This window comes from Artemia franciscana, chromosome 4 (assembly GCF_032884065.1).
Source record: "Artemia franciscana chromosome 4, ASM3288406v1, whole genome shotgun sequence".
Taxonomy (NCBI): domain Eukaryota; kingdom Metazoa; phylum Arthropoda; class Branchiopoda; order Anostraca; family Artemiidae; genus Artemia; species Artemia franciscana.
The window spans coordinates 53813084-53832343 of record NC_088866.1 but is presented as its reverse complement, the minus strand read 5'-3'; the positions used below and the strand labels follow the sequence as shown (position 1 = coordinate 53832343).

Sequence of the window (19260 nt, the reverse complement as noted above, 5' to 3'; positions counted from 1 at the left end):
TAGTGAAAACAGAAAAAGGAATCAGTTCATCAAAGTCGTTGGAAAGATAATAAGAAGTGAGATCAAGTCCATTACGACAAGGAAGGATTCCTACGAATTTCTTAACGAGATATCGTCAGTAGAGAAGTGTTTGAACTTCGTGTGTCCATCTCTTTGTCTACTGCTTTCATTGATAGGGGTCGACATACCTCGTCTAATATCTTCTATCAGACAGGCTATAATGCAGGCATGCAGACCACATGGCTTAATGTCTCTTGTACAAATAGGACTGGCTTCGCAGCTGTATCACCATTTCTACTCCCGATTTTTAATTGACACGCTGCATAATCTTGGCATCAAACGTTGGAACGTTGGAAGAGTCCGAAGAGAAAGCACATTTTTTTCAGTATGCAGGAGACAATGTCGACTATCGACGGCCTGAATATCTTTCATGGAAAGGGATTTATTGAAGTGTCTACACCTGAGTTGGCGGCAGTGAAGCTTTGAGTGCCAAGAAAAGAAGTAATTGGAGATGAGATGAAGTCAATCGGCACCGTGCCTCTGTAGACCTACCAAAAAACTTGCCAAGTTGCAACCAAGGACTTTTGTTTGCTTGAAAAACAGTGGTGACACTCAAGACAATGAATGGAAAGGTGAAACGCTGTGGCGCATCTCTGACTTTATTCAAAAACTCATATACGAGCTGGTAGGCCTTTATCTGGTCAATCAATAAAAGCTACCTCATCCGGGAAAGTCGAATATTCGTTTTTTGCCAATGATTAACCACAACCCAAGCGATATCTCCTGTGTTTATTCTACGCTTATGCATGCTAACGAGCGTGCTAGTCAATCTCGGGAAAACTCTAGTCATCACCTTTGACAAACCACTTTACTGGAAGGCGAAGTGCATCGTCGATGCAGAGCCTACCACAAGTGCTTTAAGAAATGCTATTCTTTTCCTAGGGGGATTTCATACACACTTGCGTTTTCTAAGAGCCATTGGCTTTCTTATGGCTACCTTGGGACTTTTGGAAATCCTAAGTCAAGCATACGTGCCTAAAACTGTTCGTAGTACGTTACAAGGCAAAGCTGTCTCTCGTGCTGTGCGAGGCCATGGTCTGTTGGAGGTAGCCCTATCAGAACTGGATAGCAGAGCATTTGATGGCAATGACATGCTACCAGAACCCCTTGAAAAGGCAAAACAGGCGTACGAGTTGCTCCTTGAAGGAGATAGCATCGACGAAGCGCAGGTGTCGGAAGCAGCAGAGCTTATCTATGAAATAGTTCAAAGTGCAAAAGAACGATTAACTGAGTCCAGAACTGCCCACCTTTGGTTTCAATATCTGGACCTACTTAGAATCCTGGGAAAGAACCTTAGAGCTGAACGAGGTGGCAACCTTGAGCTTTATCTACATTCGTTGTTGGAAATGCTTCCTTACTTTGCTGCTTACAGACACAATCTGTACATGAAGTATACTTGGATGTTCGGGCAGTCCATGTTTCAGCTGGGGAAAGACAACCCAGAGCAGTACAGAACTTTCCAGGAGTACATGTCTATCCGAAGAACTGACAACTACTGGGCGGCACTTTCTCCTGATTTGGTGATCGAACAGACGTTAATGAGAAGTTTGAAAACGAGTGGCGGTCTGACGAGAGGTAGAGGTATGACTGAATTGCAGCAAAAAATTTGGACATCTACTATGCCTACTTTGGTTCTCGTTAACGAACGCATGAAGAACCTGACTGGCCTCGCGGAGTTGACTGTTGAAAATCACGCAGAAGTGATTTCTTCGAGGAGAGCTAGAGATCTGGCGGACATCGAAAAGATGGTTCGATACATTGTGCTCCTAGAACCCTTTAGGCAGGATTCAGAGCTGTTTAGCGTGGTTACTGGTGTCCAAGCTTCATCATCTGTAAGTGCAGACGATGCCAAATCCGTGGGAGAAACCATTCTGAAGGATATGGAAGCAAAAGACATTGACAAATATGTTTTTAGGTAAAAGGAGAAAGCTGTAACTATGGCTGAGAGATCATCCGTGGTGATAGATTGCCAGGGGGTAATGGTCGACCCAACTCTAATCTTCAAACGTCTTGCCGCAGTGGCTAGCACCAGTGGTTCTGACTTGAACGAGGTTCGGTCGCTTGAGGTCTGTTGTTTTCCATCATCGCTCTTTAGTTCGTTCGAGGTGACGAGGACAGCCGACAAAGCCTCTATAACAAATGCACTGATGAAAATTGAGGGGCTCAATGGTCCAGTGACATTGCCAGCCTCCCAGAGAGTCTTAGACGGTGGCTGGATAGTCCACAAAATCCCGTGGACTTGCCGGATCCAAATACTCTGAGGTAGCAGGATCTTACGTAGATTATGTCACAAGACATTTCGATCAGGCAGAGGTAGTTTTTGACTCACACCGATACATCAACGACAATAACTACACCCAACTGAAGACAACCAAAGGCTTGTCGTGTCCAACGATTCAATTCTCTCCTAACATGACGATGGTCAAATGTAAGGAAGAATTTCTGAGAAATCACAAAAACAAACAAAGCTTCATTAACCTACTTGCTGAGAGGCTGGCAAACTCAGGATGCAAAGTCCAACACGCTCAGGATGATGCCAATGCCGTAGTTGTACAAACTGCAGTCATTTGTGCTGAAACTTCATCGACCACATTGATGTGGAATGATACCGACCTATCAGTCCTTCTGCTGTACCATGCCAAGCTTAATGCATGTGATATCTTTATGCAGACAGATACACATGGAAATAACCGACGAGTTTACGACATAAAAAGGACCAAGAACAAACTAGGAACCGAAGCAGCAGAAAATTTACTCGTTTACCACGTAATGTCTGGCTGCTACACGACACCTAGACTTCACGGCGTAGGGAATCCAGCAGTGGTTTCCTTGTCACTTAAAGATGGGATTGTCACTTAACGATGGATCCTTCAGCACCTCTACACCGTCATGACTTGTCAAAAATCGATTAAGCGCTTTTTACCTTGTCAGTAGATTCAATTTCGGATAAAATAAGGATCCCTTTCAACAATTTTTTTGGTTGCCTCTAAAAGAGAATTTTATATTTCTAGACATTTGTTGGCGCTGAAATTAGTCGTCTCCCTGCGTAATTTGTTGCTAGGGTCCCAGTGGAATTGGTTTCAGGACCTCCGGTGGAATTGGATGTTAGGGGGCACTGGAATCGCTCACCAAGGAATGGGTCAGTCACAAAATGTCATGGTTTAGTGAATATGCATAGCCATGGCTCAAATAAACGTAGCGTTTCCATTAAAATCTCTCAGATTTAACCCTTAATTTGTTTAAATTAATCTCTAATAACAACCATCCCTGGGATTGGTTGCCAGGCCTTCATAGAATCGCTAACTAGGGGATGGGTCAGCCATTGAGTTTTACAGCCTGGGAATCGAGAGAAAATAATACCAAGAAAAATGAACAAAATAAAAATTACGTCACATGTCTTGTTCCCTCATTTTAGCAAACTTAGATCATTTTCTGAGATAAAATGTCTAAGAATTTTGAAGAATGAGCAATTTCTATGTTTTGAACAAGTTTATATTATTCTCTACAAAAAATCTCTAGAAATTCTCAAAAAAGGACCCTCCAAACTGCTAGGATTATATTGCTAATACCCTTCTAAAGAATTTCTTAGCAAGCAGGTTTACTTCAAATATAGCCTAACTCTAGTACTCGATTTCCCCCTCAGCATCTCAATTATTGCAGTCATAGGAAACACGCAGTCAATAGCTTAATATTTCTAGTAAGCGGGATATGGGAATTCTTCGCCTGTGGAATTGGTTATTTCGCAGAATCTATTTCCTGAATCATAATCTTAAAAATAGATTGTTGGAATTAATGCCTTGTCTATGTCTTTTTTATGCTGTTGTAACCGTTTTTCTAGATTCTGATGGATCCTTCCGACATAGTAATTTCCATAATCACAGGGTATTTGATAGACACCCTCTTTGAAGAGTAACTGGGGTCTTATCTTTACCGGAATTTAAGAAATTAATGATTTTAAAATTATTAGTAAAAACTACGTACAGATTATTTTTTGTGCAAATATTTTTTAATTTTGTAGTGATTTTTGGGATATACGGAAGATAGACAATATTTGAGGCTTATCAGTAGCCTCACATTGTGAAATATCTTCTTCGATTTTACAAGAATGTCTTTTTATTCTACGGTTAATTATTTTATTGACAAAAGGAATGGGGTATCCATTACCAAAAAGAATTTCTCTGATAAAGTTTATATCTGCATTTATATACGAATCGAAGCAAATATTCTGGGCACGATCAATGAGGAAAGTTACAACTGCTCTTTTAACTTGTGGGGGTGATTTGAATTAAAGTGAAGATATCTATTGTGCTGAAGACGGCCCTTGGACATAGGGCCAAAATATTCACAGAACTGATTTCAACAGTCTTGAAAAGATTTTCCCTATTGTTTCTACTTTGTATTTGTGTGTTATGGAAAGGCAGCGTGATCTTCGTCGTTATTTTCACTAGCCCTTTCAATTTCCAATCGAATGAGCCCTTTTTTAAGTTTTTACAACAACTCCTTCGATACGAAGTGCCCTGGTATAAACAAGAAATAAATAAATAAATAAAAAATACATTGTGCCCATATGGGTCTTTACTTAGGCAGCGCTATTGCGCTGCCTGGGATGAGACTCCTCTTTTTCTATCTTCTTCCTATAACTAAAGTAACTGACGCATACATACAAGCAACTGTAAGCGGAGATGACATTAAAAGAGAAAGAAATGCATGCTCGCTACCGCGGCAGTAAATCTAATTGTTATTAAAAACTTTTAAGCATATATTCAAGTTCTGGTTTAATAGTTAAAAAGTTTAATAAAACAAGCTTGCAATTTCCTGTGAATTGCTACATAATTCACAAGCAGTATTAAAAGTGACTATGCACATCTCTTGATAAACTCTTCCCGGAGGAGTGTGATGTTTTAGTCATTTTAGTGTTTCATATGTTGGACATTCCAGCCAAGTGTATCAGCATACGAGTTTCCCTTTTTATCGTTCTTTCTGCATGTGTTTTAATGTATCGGAAAGTTCAAACTAATTCAAACGTCATCACACGTCTGTCTACAAAACTCAAAGATGTTCTGAATATGGCCATTCCTCGTACAACCATTGATTTGCCATCTTGCTGAAAGTGTCATCCTCGTAATGACACTGCAAATGAAGTCCCAAGCAGAAAATTTAAACAACAATAAGATTTGGACTACCAAAGATATATTCTTGCTTATTGAAATGAAACATCACAAAGAATATGTCACATGAAAAGTCACATTACAACAAGAATTCCGATTACAGCAGTTGAGAGACCCAACCAACATTTGAAAAAGAGAGTTGAGTGAGAAATAAGAAAGGCAAGAAGTGGAAGGATTGCAAAACTGAGTTCCAGAAGAGCTCCGAAGTTGCACACCTGTGACGTTATTTCGTAAGCAAATTAAATTAATATTTACACATAAAGAGAAGAAAAGACGATCTAATGGAAAGCCTTTCTATAATCCAATTACACCTAATACCTGAGCAAAGCTTTAAGCCAATAAAAAAACCGAAGTTTTTGAGCCATAAAATCCTTTGCATGTAGCCTCTCTGTTCCTCTCTTGTTAAGACTTTTCAAACCAATTAGTAAAAGGTTAGTAGAAAATAACTGGTAAATGTAATTAAAGAAATGCAAATAAGACTCCAATGGTAAAGGAAACATTTTAAAGACAAATTAAATCCACGATTGGCAACAAAACTAACTGTCCAAAACTCCTTAACAAGTATTCGTCCTGGCCCCCAATCAACTACCATATTAAGGTCTGAGCCATAAGGTCACAGACCTTATGGCAGATATACTGTCATATGGTCAAAGATCAAAACTGTAAGGGAATCCCTTAAGTGAGACAAAGTGCCAGGACCAGGTGGTGTCACAGCGCTGCTTATAAGTACTTTCGCTGTTGATCTTATTGACTCATCTCCCAGTATCAGCTGCTTGGTCCACTGATCGAGCCCCATAGATATTACCCAATGCAACACTGGTTCCTAATCTTAAAAGAAGGATCAAGGGTGAACTTTGAGGAATACTTCCCTATTAGCCTGATGAGCCACCGAAATAGAACACTGCCTCGGTTGCTCTTTACTTTCACTTCACTATTACTTCGTGAAAGTTGTACATATAAAGACATTGTCTACATTGTTAACTTTCGTTGTTGACCACATTGTTTAGTTCTAATGTCTACATTGTTTAGTTTAATTAAATTTAAGTGGATTGTTTAGTTAATCCTTAAAAAAAACATAACCTTACTTCATGCCAAATAATAATCTAATAATCATTTAGGTATTGCATGCAAAAAAAGTACAAAAGCTAGTATCTTACCTTAATATTATTTGAATTCGTTAGGAACACGGCAACCCTGTCAATACCCATACCGCAGCCACCAGTTGGGGGGAGGTTATATTCCAAGGCAGTAGAGAAATTCTCATCTACCGTTTGCGCTTCATCGTCTCCAGCAGCTTTGTCCTAAGAAATATGCATTTGATAATTGGAAAAAAAAAGAATAGAAGAACAAAGCGCAAAATATGAACCATGAATAAATACATCAAAGCTCCAATTGATTAGAATATTAGATATTTTTATATTTAAAAGTCGAAATAGCCAGGCGAGAGTCTTTTACTTATATTTGAGCACAAAAAAACATTTGGAATTAAAATCAATGCCAGTCTTTTGTTCAAATGGGAATGGAATACTTCTTACTTTAAAAATGAGCAATATACATTACAAGATACACAGAGGGCTTCAAACAAAGAAATTCAGAATAACTTCTGACTTTTACAGTCGGAAAATCTGACAGAAACTCGACTAGGTAGAAAACAACAAACTTGATAAAGCACATTCTGCCAAAGAAAAAAAAAAGCTCAATACTAAGACATTAACCAATAGCTTCTTGTTTAGCTTCAGAGGGATGTTTCGTCAAAACACCTTAAAAGTCAGCTTCCTTCATCCATTTTCATCATCAGAATAATGACGATTGCAATTTTTGTTTCTGTTTTTCTTCCAAATTTCAAATAACACACATACGCAAAAAGGACAGCCTCAAGTGATATTGCAAAAAAAAAAAACGATTGTTAGTAATGTTTGTGAAAACTCCTACTTATTCTTTAATTTCTTAAAAAATCGATAAAACGAAATCAGTCAAAATGACGATAAAAAATAGAAATAAAAGTAATAAAGCTAGTTAATAAATTAGGCCTATATGAAGGAAATAAAGAAAAACAGTATTACAGAAATTTCACGATCAAAAGCTCATAAATGTCTATTTAAAGTAGTCGGCTTGCCTAAATAGAGAAAGAGCCGAGATTTTTCTCAACATTTCTTATCATTTTTCTGATTTGGCAACATTCTGGACTTCTTGTTAGAGATCTGGCTCTATGGCAGCCGTATATGTCACTGAATTAAAGTTCCCTGGATAGTGAATTTGCACAATTCTTTAATTTTTTAGATTAGTTCGTTCATTAGTTGAAAAATGAAAGAAAAAACAATAACAAATCATATTTTGTCAAGCTCTCATCTGCTTATGTTTAACCGGTTTGTTTGTCGTCAAAAGATTTATTTGAAAATTATTTTAAAAAAATTCACAAAATAACTTTGTAGAAGAAAAGTAGAGCTACACAAAAACCAAAGCCGAACAGGAATAAATTCAAATAATTTTTCCAGAGACAGACTACCGTAAATCATTATCCATGCATAGATGAAATTCAAAACGAATAAGAATTGCACTAAATAATCTATTAAAATAAATAGCAATAAATAATTATAAATTACCATAAATGATCAGGTCAAACCAAAAAAACTATTTCAAAGAGGCGTACGGCTAACGCCTCCGGTGCCTCCTAAAGGTCAGAACGTAATTTGCACTTTACTGAGAACAATCTTTATTCCGAACTAGGAATTTCATTTCAAATAACATACAAGAAGAAAAAATACAATCATAACCGCGATTACTGAAAAAAACAAATAAATTTGGATTGACACAAAGAGCGTATTTAGCCTAGTATAATGCTGACGTTAGTTAAAAAGACCGGCACCTTATGTTCCGCCACAATTGGTCCTCAAAAATGTTGATTCGCTCTGGCCTTTATCCCTCACATGCTTATTGATATGACATCATGCTCAGGCAGAACTCACAAAAACGAAAATTCTGGAATTACTTAAAAAACTCAAAAATAAAATAAAATCATTTCAGTTTCAATCAATCGATATTTATTAATTCAAATTAAAAATATTCAAAAACAATATTATGCCCCAATAGAGAGCAGAGCTCATAAGGCTGGGACAGTACAAATGCATAGAAAAAAAACACAACGTCTTGTCGTACTAATAATTCCAAAAAGAGAACACAAAAACTAAGACAAAAAAAACATACAAGGTAGGAGATAATAGAGGAGGCCAACCCAGCGTGAGAACACTACAGCAAAATACATACTAAAACCTATTATTAATCAGTCCCGACATCCAGGCAAAGAACTATTTTTGAAATATGTTTTTTCAAAGAAAATCGACTTGTGAAACTTCAGGACATTTCTAATAAGTTAAGTTTATTTATAATATGAGGAATCTGGTATCTGATTGAGAATCTAGCTCTTTCTGATTTGTTGGCGGAAGGCGATACTTCTTGGAGCGGATGCAGTGGGCAGGAGAAGTGGGAGTCCCAATTATACCCAAATCATGGAAATAATTTGCTGAGGATTGAATATCATAATACCACATTGGTGTATGCACGTCCTTCAATTGTTTGAAATTAAGTATATTGAGAAAAATATATAAAGTTTGGGTTTCTGACAGATTTTAAGTCTCGCAGGGCGATGAACAGAAGCACCCAGAATTCTAAATGCCTTATTTTGAATTATCTGAAGAGGTTGCAGATGGACCATAAATGTGTTGAGATAAATTATGGGGCAATTATTAAGATATGATTCAATTAGAGAATGGTATAAAATTTTAAGGATAGGGAAAGGAAACACCAGTTTCAATCTATGAAAACAACCTAAGTGATGGGCAAGTTTCAATCTCAAATAATCAGAATGCTTATGGAAAGAAAAATGCTTATCGAGAATAATCCCAAGGTAACGAAATGAATGTACTTTTTATCCTACTTTGATTTACAATTAACTCATCTTTGGTAATTTTATTTATCGCCCGCTGTGACCACCCGAAAATCATGAATTCAGTCTTGGAGAAGTTTGGAGCTAGGCAGTTACACGCAAACCGTTTATTCAAAGATTTCATTGCTGTCACCATTTTCTCAACCAACAAAGATGGGGTTTTAGCTTTTACTGTCAAAGCCTTATCATCTGCAAAAATTACTGCTAAGCTATTATCTTGGGGTAAACACCTTGAGAGGTCATTTATATAGATCAAAAATAGTAATGGTCCCAATACTGATCCCTGAGGGACTCCAATATCATCAATAGCGATATGGCTTGACAGATATCCATTTATGTCTACCTGAATTTTTTGATCATGCAGGTAAGATTTTATGAGATCTAGGCCTTTACCTCTAATACCTGTGTTGTTAATTTTTTCCATCAAGATTTCATGGTTTAGCGTATCAAATGCCTTTTTTATATCATAAAAGAGAGTAGACACATGATTATCATTATTAAGTGAATCATTAATCTCTAAGATTAGCGCAGCAATAGCTTGTTCAGTGGAATGACCCGACCTGAATCCAAACTGATTTTCAGTAAATAAATTCCTTTATTAAAATAGGATACAATTCTTTTTTGAATAATTTTTTCTAGAGCCTTAGATATTGGAGAAAGAATAGCTATTGGGTGATAGTTGCCTACATCTGTCTTATCACCTTTCTTATGAATTGGAATAACTCGTGCAGATTTCCATACTTCTGGAAAGATCCCTGATGATAAAGATGTGTTTAAAATGCAAGTTCTTTCAGAATATTTGTGGAGAGCCCAACTAGACCTAGGGAATTACCACGTTTTAAATTCGTAATTATTTTTCTGGAATTCAACGAAAGTAACAGGGGTCATGAACATGCTAGAATTTTCGGATGACGGTAGATAATCTTTATATGAGCCAAATAAAGATTCAGGGGATTCCAGATCAGCAGTAGCACTAAAGTGGGAAAAGTAATTACAAAAATAATCTGCAACAACATCCTTCACCAACAATTTCAACAATTTTCATAATAAATTTGTTCACTTGTTCTAAGAATTTTAACCAGTAAATTTTTATAATTTTTGAATCGCTGTACATTATGAGCTGAGGGGTATTCCATTTTGATCTTATAGAGTTGATTTTTTTCATTGATAGATTTTAAAAGCGATAAACTTATCCAAGGTTTTTCGGGTGAATTTCTTTTCCGGTACGTAGCTCTAAATGGGCAATGAAGATTCAGTTTTTCGTTCAGAATTCGATAAAATACATCCAAGGATGTATTTGAATCATTCTCGTTAGTAACTTCACTCCAATCTATATCGCTAAGACTAGATTTCAGTTCATTCATATTTACCTTTGAAAAATTTCTCCTTTTCATAGGGTTTTATTTATTGGCTATCTTTTGCGCTCTGAAGTCAGACATTAAAATACAATGATCAGACGTATCTTCCATAACCACGAATGTAGCCTCACATGGATAAGGTGCAAAAATGTTATCAATCAGAGAAAAAGATGAATTTGTAATTTGTGTCGGAATAAAACATACTGGGCTCATACCATGTGAAAGGTTACATTCTAAAAACTGAAGGACATGTCGGTCAATCCTTTGCAGGCTTGATGGGAGGCATCCCATTAAGTCAATATTTAAGTCCCCAAGGATAAATAATCGCATTCGAAGATTTGATATCACGCTTAACATATTTTCAAATTTGTCAATAAAGTCTACCATGCTAGATGAGGGAGGAGATAAATTTCAGCAATTAAAATTTTTTTTTTAATTATTCGGTTAAAAAACATTCAACAATGCAGCTTTCAAAAACCATCTCAGTATTCAGATATAGAAATTCTTCTCTCAGTGGCGCCAGAATATAATTTTTAACTAGTATTGCTAAACCACCTTGCTTTTTTTTATTTCTGCTTACGTGAAAGAATTGGAAATCGCTAATATTAATTTTATTTGCCAAGTTTTCATCTAAAAATGTTTCACAAACCCCAAGAATATCCGTGCCCGATTCAAATAAAAAAATTTCAGTCGCACCTTGCCCACTCCTCCAACCACGACAGTTCCAAAAAGATATTCTCCTCATATTTTGATTTTTATGAGCTATTTCATGAGAAAACGAATATTTATTTGTGGGGAGTTTAAATTTTCACTATTATCATGGGCTACTTAGGTCTACTTTTGTAGTACCAGCAGAATTTCTAATTCTGCACATACACTTCAAGTAAGAAAAATACTTATCTCTATAGTCAGAATTGCATCCTGAATCCAAAGTTATTGTGCATTTGCATCAGAAAGGAAATTAATATTCACCATATACAGACCTAGCCTATACCAATTCAGGGTATATATTTGCACGTTAGTGAGTATATGTGTATGTATGTGTATATGTGTGTATGTGTATATGTATGTGTGTATGTATATGTATGTGTATATATATATATATATATATATGTATATATGTAAGCCCTATAGATAGGTAGAGTAGCTCCATAGGAGGCTTAGGCCAAGTAGGACCTTGTCCCAGTGGGGCCCATAATAGAAACTGGGAAACCCTCCCCTGGGGGTCATAATTTCAGGTGGAGGAGGAAGAAGGCCCCTCAAATGTACACTCAGAAAGGCCAACTGCCGTGTTCACGCGTCAGATGAGTTACAAACCTTCTCCCAGTAATGGGTTAAATTGCATGGTGAAGCAGAACACCATCGTGGGAGGATCCTCTATAGGAGGACAACTGCGGCAGGGCGTAAGATCCAGATTTATGGACAACGGCCTCTGTAAAGGGTTGCCTCGACCCTTTCGGGGTACCTGCAAGACTGGGAAACTTGCGGTCAATTTTTCCCACTTGAGGAGTGGCGCCCCTCGAGGAAATTATAGCCTAGTAAACAACACAGCAATCGTACGGGATTCTGATTATTGGATAATTTTCTGGGCTTGGTTTGTTTTGATGGGCGTTTTCGGGCTGAAAAACCTCTTCCTAGCTAATTTATCTACTATGGGCTGCCTCCCCGTAGTAGCATAATATTTGTAGGCATGAATATATAATGAGTCGGAGGTAATAGGCTTGGGACTGTCTGTGCAGGATTTCGACTCTTGTTGATAGAAGAGCATCGCCAAGTGCTGAAAACCATGTTGTGACCAAGATGGGCCCAGGATTGCACAAAGCCTCCAACTTACTGGAGGTCCCAGGGACTTCTTGCTGTCCGGTTCTAAGCCGGCTTAAGCGCTTCGGTGTAGAATTGAGAAGATATGTTGGTCCCCATCCTGCACTGGTATCCGGGATCACTGCTTTTCTTGAGGCCAAAATAATTTCAAAGATTTAAAGAACATGAAAATTGGAACTTGGAATGTTACGACGTTAAAAAATGACTATCGCATCGACATTTTGACTGACGAATTCAGACGGTTTGAACTGGATTTATTAGGAGTTTCAGAAACTCATATCCCAGGGGTAGGAAGCATGAAATTAGGTGACATAGAATTTGTTTACTCGGGAAGGAAGGATGGGGTACATAGACAGGGAGTAGGGCTCATGATGAATAAGGAAGCTGCTAAGTCTTGTTTAGGCTGGGAAGGTATTAATAATAGAATACTAATTGCTCATTTTATGACTAAAAAGTTTAGGGTATCAGTTATAGTAGTATATGCCCCCATTGAACCAACTGATGGAGATACTAGTGACTCAGATGAATTTTACTTACAGTTACAGGAGCAAATAGACAGGGTACCAGGTAGAAATATGGTGTTTTTGCTAGGAGATTTTAATGCCCAGCTTGGTAGAAATAGGGATAGATGGTATCCTAGCCTAGGTAATTTTGGTGTAGGAAAAGAAAACAGTAATGGCTATAGGCTTTTGCAATTTTGTAGGTATAACAACCTAGTTATAACCAATACGGTGTTTGGTCACAAAATGGCCCATAAGTTGACATGGTATTCACGTGATGGTAAGACAGCAAACCTTATTGATTATGTTATTGTAAACAGAAGACTAGCAGGATCAATACAAGATACTAGGGTGTATAGGAGTGCCGTTATTGATGTTAAAAGTAAAGATCACCATCTAGTAGTGTCTAAGGTTAATTTAAAGCTGAAATTTCGGAAGAGTAACTCCCTCCCGGGAAGTTATGATGTTGGTAGACTTCAGGATGAAAATTTGAGAAAAAAATTCCAGGAACAGTTGAGTACTAAACTTGAGGGTTTAAAATTTGACAATGTGGAAGATGGATGGAATAATTTCAGAAAAACAATTTGTGAAGTTGCTGATGGTGTCCTTGGGAAGAGTGCTAAGACAGCAACTAGGAATATTAGTGAAAAAGCTTTAGGTTTAATAGAGAGTAGAAGGGGTTTGTATAAGAATTATCTGAGCGATAGGTCGTATGAAAACAAAAGGAATGTAAAGAAAGTGGAGAAAGCATTAAAATATGAACTAAGGAGATGTGAAATGGAGGCGATGGATAAAATTGCTGAGAATCTGGAAGATGCGGCTAGACGGCATAATAGTAAAATATTATACTGGCATGTTAATAAATTGAAAGGGAGTAGCCGATCCGGACTAGTCCCAGTTAAAGATAGAAATGGGGTCACAATTAGTGATAAGGAAAAAGTTAAAGAAAGATGGGTGGAACATTTTGAGAATGTGCTAAACCGAGATACAGTTGCAGGAAAAGATATAGATGAAAATGAAAAAGTTTGTGATACCTTGGATGTGAAGGAAGATTTGTTTAGTGAGGAAGAATTAGCGACAGTACTAGAAGGATTAAAAAATAATAAGGCCCCAGGTGCTGATAGTATGATTAATGAGTTCCTTAAATATGGTGGCTCTGAGGTTAGGAATAAGCTACTGAAGATTATGAACATGATTTTTGAAAAAGGGGAAGTACCCAATGATTTTAGGAAAACCTTAATTAAACCACTGTATAAGAAAGGTGACAAGAGTGAATGTCGGAATTATCGAGGCATTAGTCTGGTCTCTGTAGGTAGCAAATTACTGAGTAATATGATACTTTTTAGACTGAGACATGCTGTAGACAAAGTTTTAAGGGAAGAACAATGCGGTTTTAGAAAAGGTAGAGGATGTGTCGACCATGTTTTCACTCTTAGGTTAATAATTGAGAAGTCCCTTCGTTGTCAAACACCTTTGGTCCTTAGTTTTATCGATTATGAGCAAGCTTTCGATTCTGTTGATAGAACAGCGTTAACAAAGGTCTTATCGTTATATGGTATACCAGAAAAATACATTAAAGTGATTTGCGCTATGTACGAGAATAATACTGCTGCGGTTAAGGTAGGAAATGAGGTTAGCAACTGGTTTTGTATTAAATCAGGAGTTAAGCAGGGTTGTGTTCTATCCCCCTTTATATGGATCATTTTGATGGACTTCGTCTTAAGGAGCACAGGAAAGGCAATTGGAGACCATGGAATCAAATGGGGAGGAAGAACGCTCCTGGACTTAGATTATGCTGATGATTTAAGCATATTAGATGAAAGTGTGAGCAAAATGAATGAATTTTTAGAGGTTTTACGAGTTCAGGGTGCTAAAATAGGCTTGAAAATTAATGTTAAGAAGACTAAGTCACTAAGGTTAGGAATAAGTGAAGATGAACAGGTGACCTTAGGTAACGAAAAGATTGATCAGGTTGGGAGCTTCAGTTACCTTGGTAGTATTATTAGTAAAGATGGTGGGAGCAGTGAAGATGTTAAAAGTAGAATAGCTAAAGCTCAGGGTGTTTTTTCACAGTTAAAAAAAGTTTGGAAGAATAGAAAGATAAGCCTACAAACCAAGATTAGAATATTGGAAGCTACAGTGATGACAGTGGTCAAATATGGCTCTGAAGCATGGACAATCCGAAAAGCAGATGAAAATTTACTAGATGTTTTCCAGAGAAATTGCCTACGGATTGTTCTGGGTACCCGGCTGACTGACCGTATTTCAAACAGTAGGTTGTACGAAAAGTGTGGTTCAATCCCGCTTTCTGGGGCTATAATGAAAGAAAGGTTGAGATGGCTAGGCCACGTTCTACGGATGAAGGATGACAGATTACCGAAGATTGTCCTTTTTGGCTAACCGTCTGGGGCTACACGGAAAGCAGGTCGTCCTTGTCTGGGTTGGGAGGATGTCATAAATAAGGATTTAAAGGAAATGGGAACTTCCTGGGAGGGTGTAAAGAGGGAGGCTTTAAATAGATTAGGTTGGAGGAGGAGCGTGCGTAGCTGTGTTGGCCTCAGGCGGCTTGGTGCTGCAGTGAGTTATTAGTAGTAGTAGTAGTAGATGCAGAGATCCTATGAGCTTGATTAACCAATATCGTGCATTGACCTCACACCAAGGAGTACCCCCCCCCCCCTCCATGCATCTCCCACTGAAACATAAAAGCAATAAAACTCAGAGATAATTCAACATGAAATACGAAAGAAAAACAACAAGGGAATCCATAGATACTGTAAGCACCAAAATGCAACAACCAAGCAAACATTCTCTCCAAACTACAACTAAATGAACAAAAAAGAAAAAAGCACACAAAAAACTTTCTTCACTTGTAATTTTGTTACTACCCTTCATTTCATTCAAATTATCCCTTCGCGCGTCCAGCCCAACCTTCAAACAAATCAAATACAGAAAATAACTGAAAAAAAAGGAAAAAATTTCACTTTTCCATAGAACTTCCAAATCCACCCCTATGAATATCAACTCTGATATGAGGGATATGCGCCTAAACTGAATCAATAAAATCCTTATTTACTTTGTCAACAGTCACTTTTAGATGCTCAGTGTTCGGACACTGGCGTATACACAAGAGTGGCGGGATCGATTTCGTCACTCAAACATCACCACGATTAACTCCACTGTTGAGTAATTTAACCTCACAGCAAATAATTTCCTTCGAACTTCTCAGACCAATTGCGGGGCATCATCCGTCACAAAGATATTAGAATGCTCTAAAATTGACTTGTTTTTCAACCTCCTAACGTTTTTCAATGTAAGAATTCGAGCTTCTTTTCTTGCAACTTCCCACTTAGTTAAAAAAATTTCACGGTTAATGTCTACCACTCAATATTCAAAATCCAAATTCAAGCCAATTCCATCAGTAATTACTTTTTCAAAGATTTTTTTGGCTGATTCTTCATCATTAACTGGGACATTCCAAAGCAATACATTTTTTCAGTAGCTCTGCTTTCTATTCTCATAGTACTCCCTTTCAATAAAAATAACTCAGATGCTAAACGAACATATTCTTCCGCTAATAGAGATAAATTATTTTTTATCCTATTTGACTCACTTTCAACAGTAGCTATTCTAGGTTTTAATTCGGAGACCTCCTTTTGAGAGGTAGCAACAGAATTCTCAAGGTGTGATAATCAGGATTCAATGGACCTAACTGATCCAGATAAATCATTCAGAATTTCAGTATTTGACTGAATTGTGGCCAAAATTGTGCTAATATTGTCAGCTAACGACCTCAGTGAAATATTTTCTACTCTCCTTGAATTGGGCGAGCTGGAGTCATTCAACATTGAATTATCCGATGCCGATATAATCGCCATAGCTTCTTCTCCCCGTTTGACCTTCTCCCTTTTTCCAACCATTCTTAACACTAAATACAGCACCAAAAAGGGGTTGAAGGGGAACCAAAAATTGCAAATCGCCTACCTTAAAAAGCTTTATCTAAGCTTTAAACGTAACCACGGCAAACAGCTTTAATCAATCTCAGTCCAGCGCTAGTAATATAAAAGCTTCATTTTTTTCCCCTTTTTTCAATTTGTCATAGAAAATTCACTATAATTTTTAATCTTCTAATCAATCTTGGCTAATAAATGAACAAAAAATACATCAAGGCAGGTACGGACGCGCGTTAGGCTATTGTTAGTTGGTCGAATCCATTCAGGTAATATTTTGTTACAACAGAATAAATTTAGTCTCTAATTGATTCAGAATATAATCCTTTTTCTACGCTTGTTCAAAAACTGGTTATTAATCCTTTTAAGAGAATGAATTGGTCTTAACAAATCAGAGACTGAATAGCAACTGATTTGTAGTTAGGAGGTCAGTAAAACAGTTCGTGGTAACGAACTGTAGTAAGGAGCGATCCGGCTCAATAGTAACCAAAACTCTAAAAAATGGAAGTTTTATGCCAATAGTTACATCAAAAGAATTGCATTTTAATGCTGATTTTAAATGTATAAGTTTCATCAAGATTATTCTTACCCGTCAAAAGCTAAGAGCCTGAGAAGATCTGCCTCATTTTAGAAAATAGGGGGAAATATCCCATAAAAGTCATACGATCTTAACGAAAATCACATCATCAGATTCAGCGTATCAGAGAACCTTACTGTAGAAGTTTCAAGCCCCTATCTACAAAAATGTGGAATTTAGCATTTTTTGCCAGAAGACAAATCACGAATGCGTTTTTATTTGTTTTTTTGTTTTTTTTCCAGGGATGATCGTATCGACTCAGTGGTCCTAGAATGTCGCAAAAGGGCTCATTCTAGCGGAAATTAAAAGTTCTAGTGCCCTTTTTAAGTGACCAAAAAAATTGTAGGGCACCTAGGCCCCCTCCCACGCTCATTTTTTCCCCAAAGTCACCGAATCAAAATTCTGAGATAGACATTTTATTCACCATAGTCGAATAACCTAATAACTATGTCTTTGGGGACGACTTACTCCCCCGCAGTCACCGTGGGAGGAGCTGCAAGTTACAAACTTTGACCTGTGTTTATATATAGTAATGGTTACTGGGAAGTGTACAGACGTTTTCAGGGGATTTTTTTGGTTTGGGGGGAGATTTGAAGGGGGGGTTATGTTGGTGGATATTTCTATGGAGGAACGTTTTATTGGGGAAGAGACTTTCAATGAAGGGGGCGAAGGATTTTCTAGCATTATTTAAAAAAAAACAATGAAAAAATAAATATGAAGAGTTTTTTCTGCTGAAAGTGAGGAGCAGCATTAAAACACAAAACGAAAAGGAATTATTATTACGCATAGATAGATAGATAGATAGATAGGTGCATTTCAAAAACCCGTGGGCCATATTACACACAAAAATATAAATAAATAACAAACAAACAAACATATGAGGGGTTTACCTCCTCTCAATACCTCGCTCTTTACGCTAAAGTATTTTTAGTAATTTCAACTATTTATTCTACGGCCTTTGTGATTCAGGGGTCATTCTTAAGGAATTGGGACAAAATTTAAGTTTTAGTGTAAAGAGCGAGGTATCGACGAGGGGTGAGCCCCCTCATATACGCAATAAAAGCATACGAATATAGAAGTTCGCTACGTAAGTTAATTCGTAAGTTACGTATATTTTTTACTTATGAAAACGTTCGTAAAAAATTAAAAGTTGTAGTTGCCTTTTTAAGTAATCAAAAAATTGGAGGGCAACTAAGCCTCCTCTCTCGCTCCCTTTTTTTCAAAATCTTCTGATTAAAAGCCATTAAGAAGAAGAAAAAGCCATTTAGCCCAAAAAAATTAATATGCAAATTTCGTTTTAATTATTTATGCGTGGAGAGCCAAGATTTAAAAAATGCTAAAATCAAAAAACGTCCATAAATCAAACAAAAAAACAAGTTTTTTTTTTATGAAAGTAAGGAGCGACCTTAAAACTTAAAACGAACAAAAATTACTCCGTATATAAAAGGGGCTTTTCCTCCTCAACGCTCCGCTCTTTACGCTAAAGTTTTTTACTGTTTTAAAATATAGAGTTAAGAGAAAGAGTCAAACTTTAGCGTAAAGAGCGGGGCGTTGAGGAGGAAAAGCCCCTTTCATATACGGAGTAATTTCTCCGTTTAAGTTTTAAGGTCGCTCCTTACTTTCATTTAAAAAAACTTGTTTTTTTTTTGTTTAATTCAGGTCAGAGACTAAACGGACTGATTTACAGTTAAAAGTGAATGTTAGAAATTTCCAAAAAATCGTTAGTATCTTGGCACAACAGTCAGCAACCAGGGGCTTCGGCCCTAACAAGAAGCTTCATATACAAAGGAGAATATTAATAACAGAATCTTAAACTATGCCATATCCTATGAAACAATAATATATTTGTGTTATTAATCTGAACATTAAAAGAACTTTTTCGCACA

The 19260-nt window shown here is 37.0% G+C and overlaps 1 protein-coding gene across 1 annotated transcript in view; it reads right to left on the bottom strand.

Annotated features, from left to right (window-relative positions):
- Positions 1-19260, bottom strand: part of LOC136025791 (uncharacterized) — a 48260-nt gene that overhangs the window by 17252 nt on the left and 11748 nt on the right. The window contains exons 5-7 of the mRNA XM_065701781.1: positions 16561-16775; positions 9173-9514; positions 6386-6529 (exon numbers count right to left, since the gene is read on the bottom strand). Coding sequence (XP_065557853.1) covers positions 6386-6529; positions 9173-9514; positions 16561-16775 — 701 coding nt within the window. The remainder of the gene's footprint in view (positions 1-6385; positions 6530-9172; positions 9515-16560; positions 16776-19260) is intronic.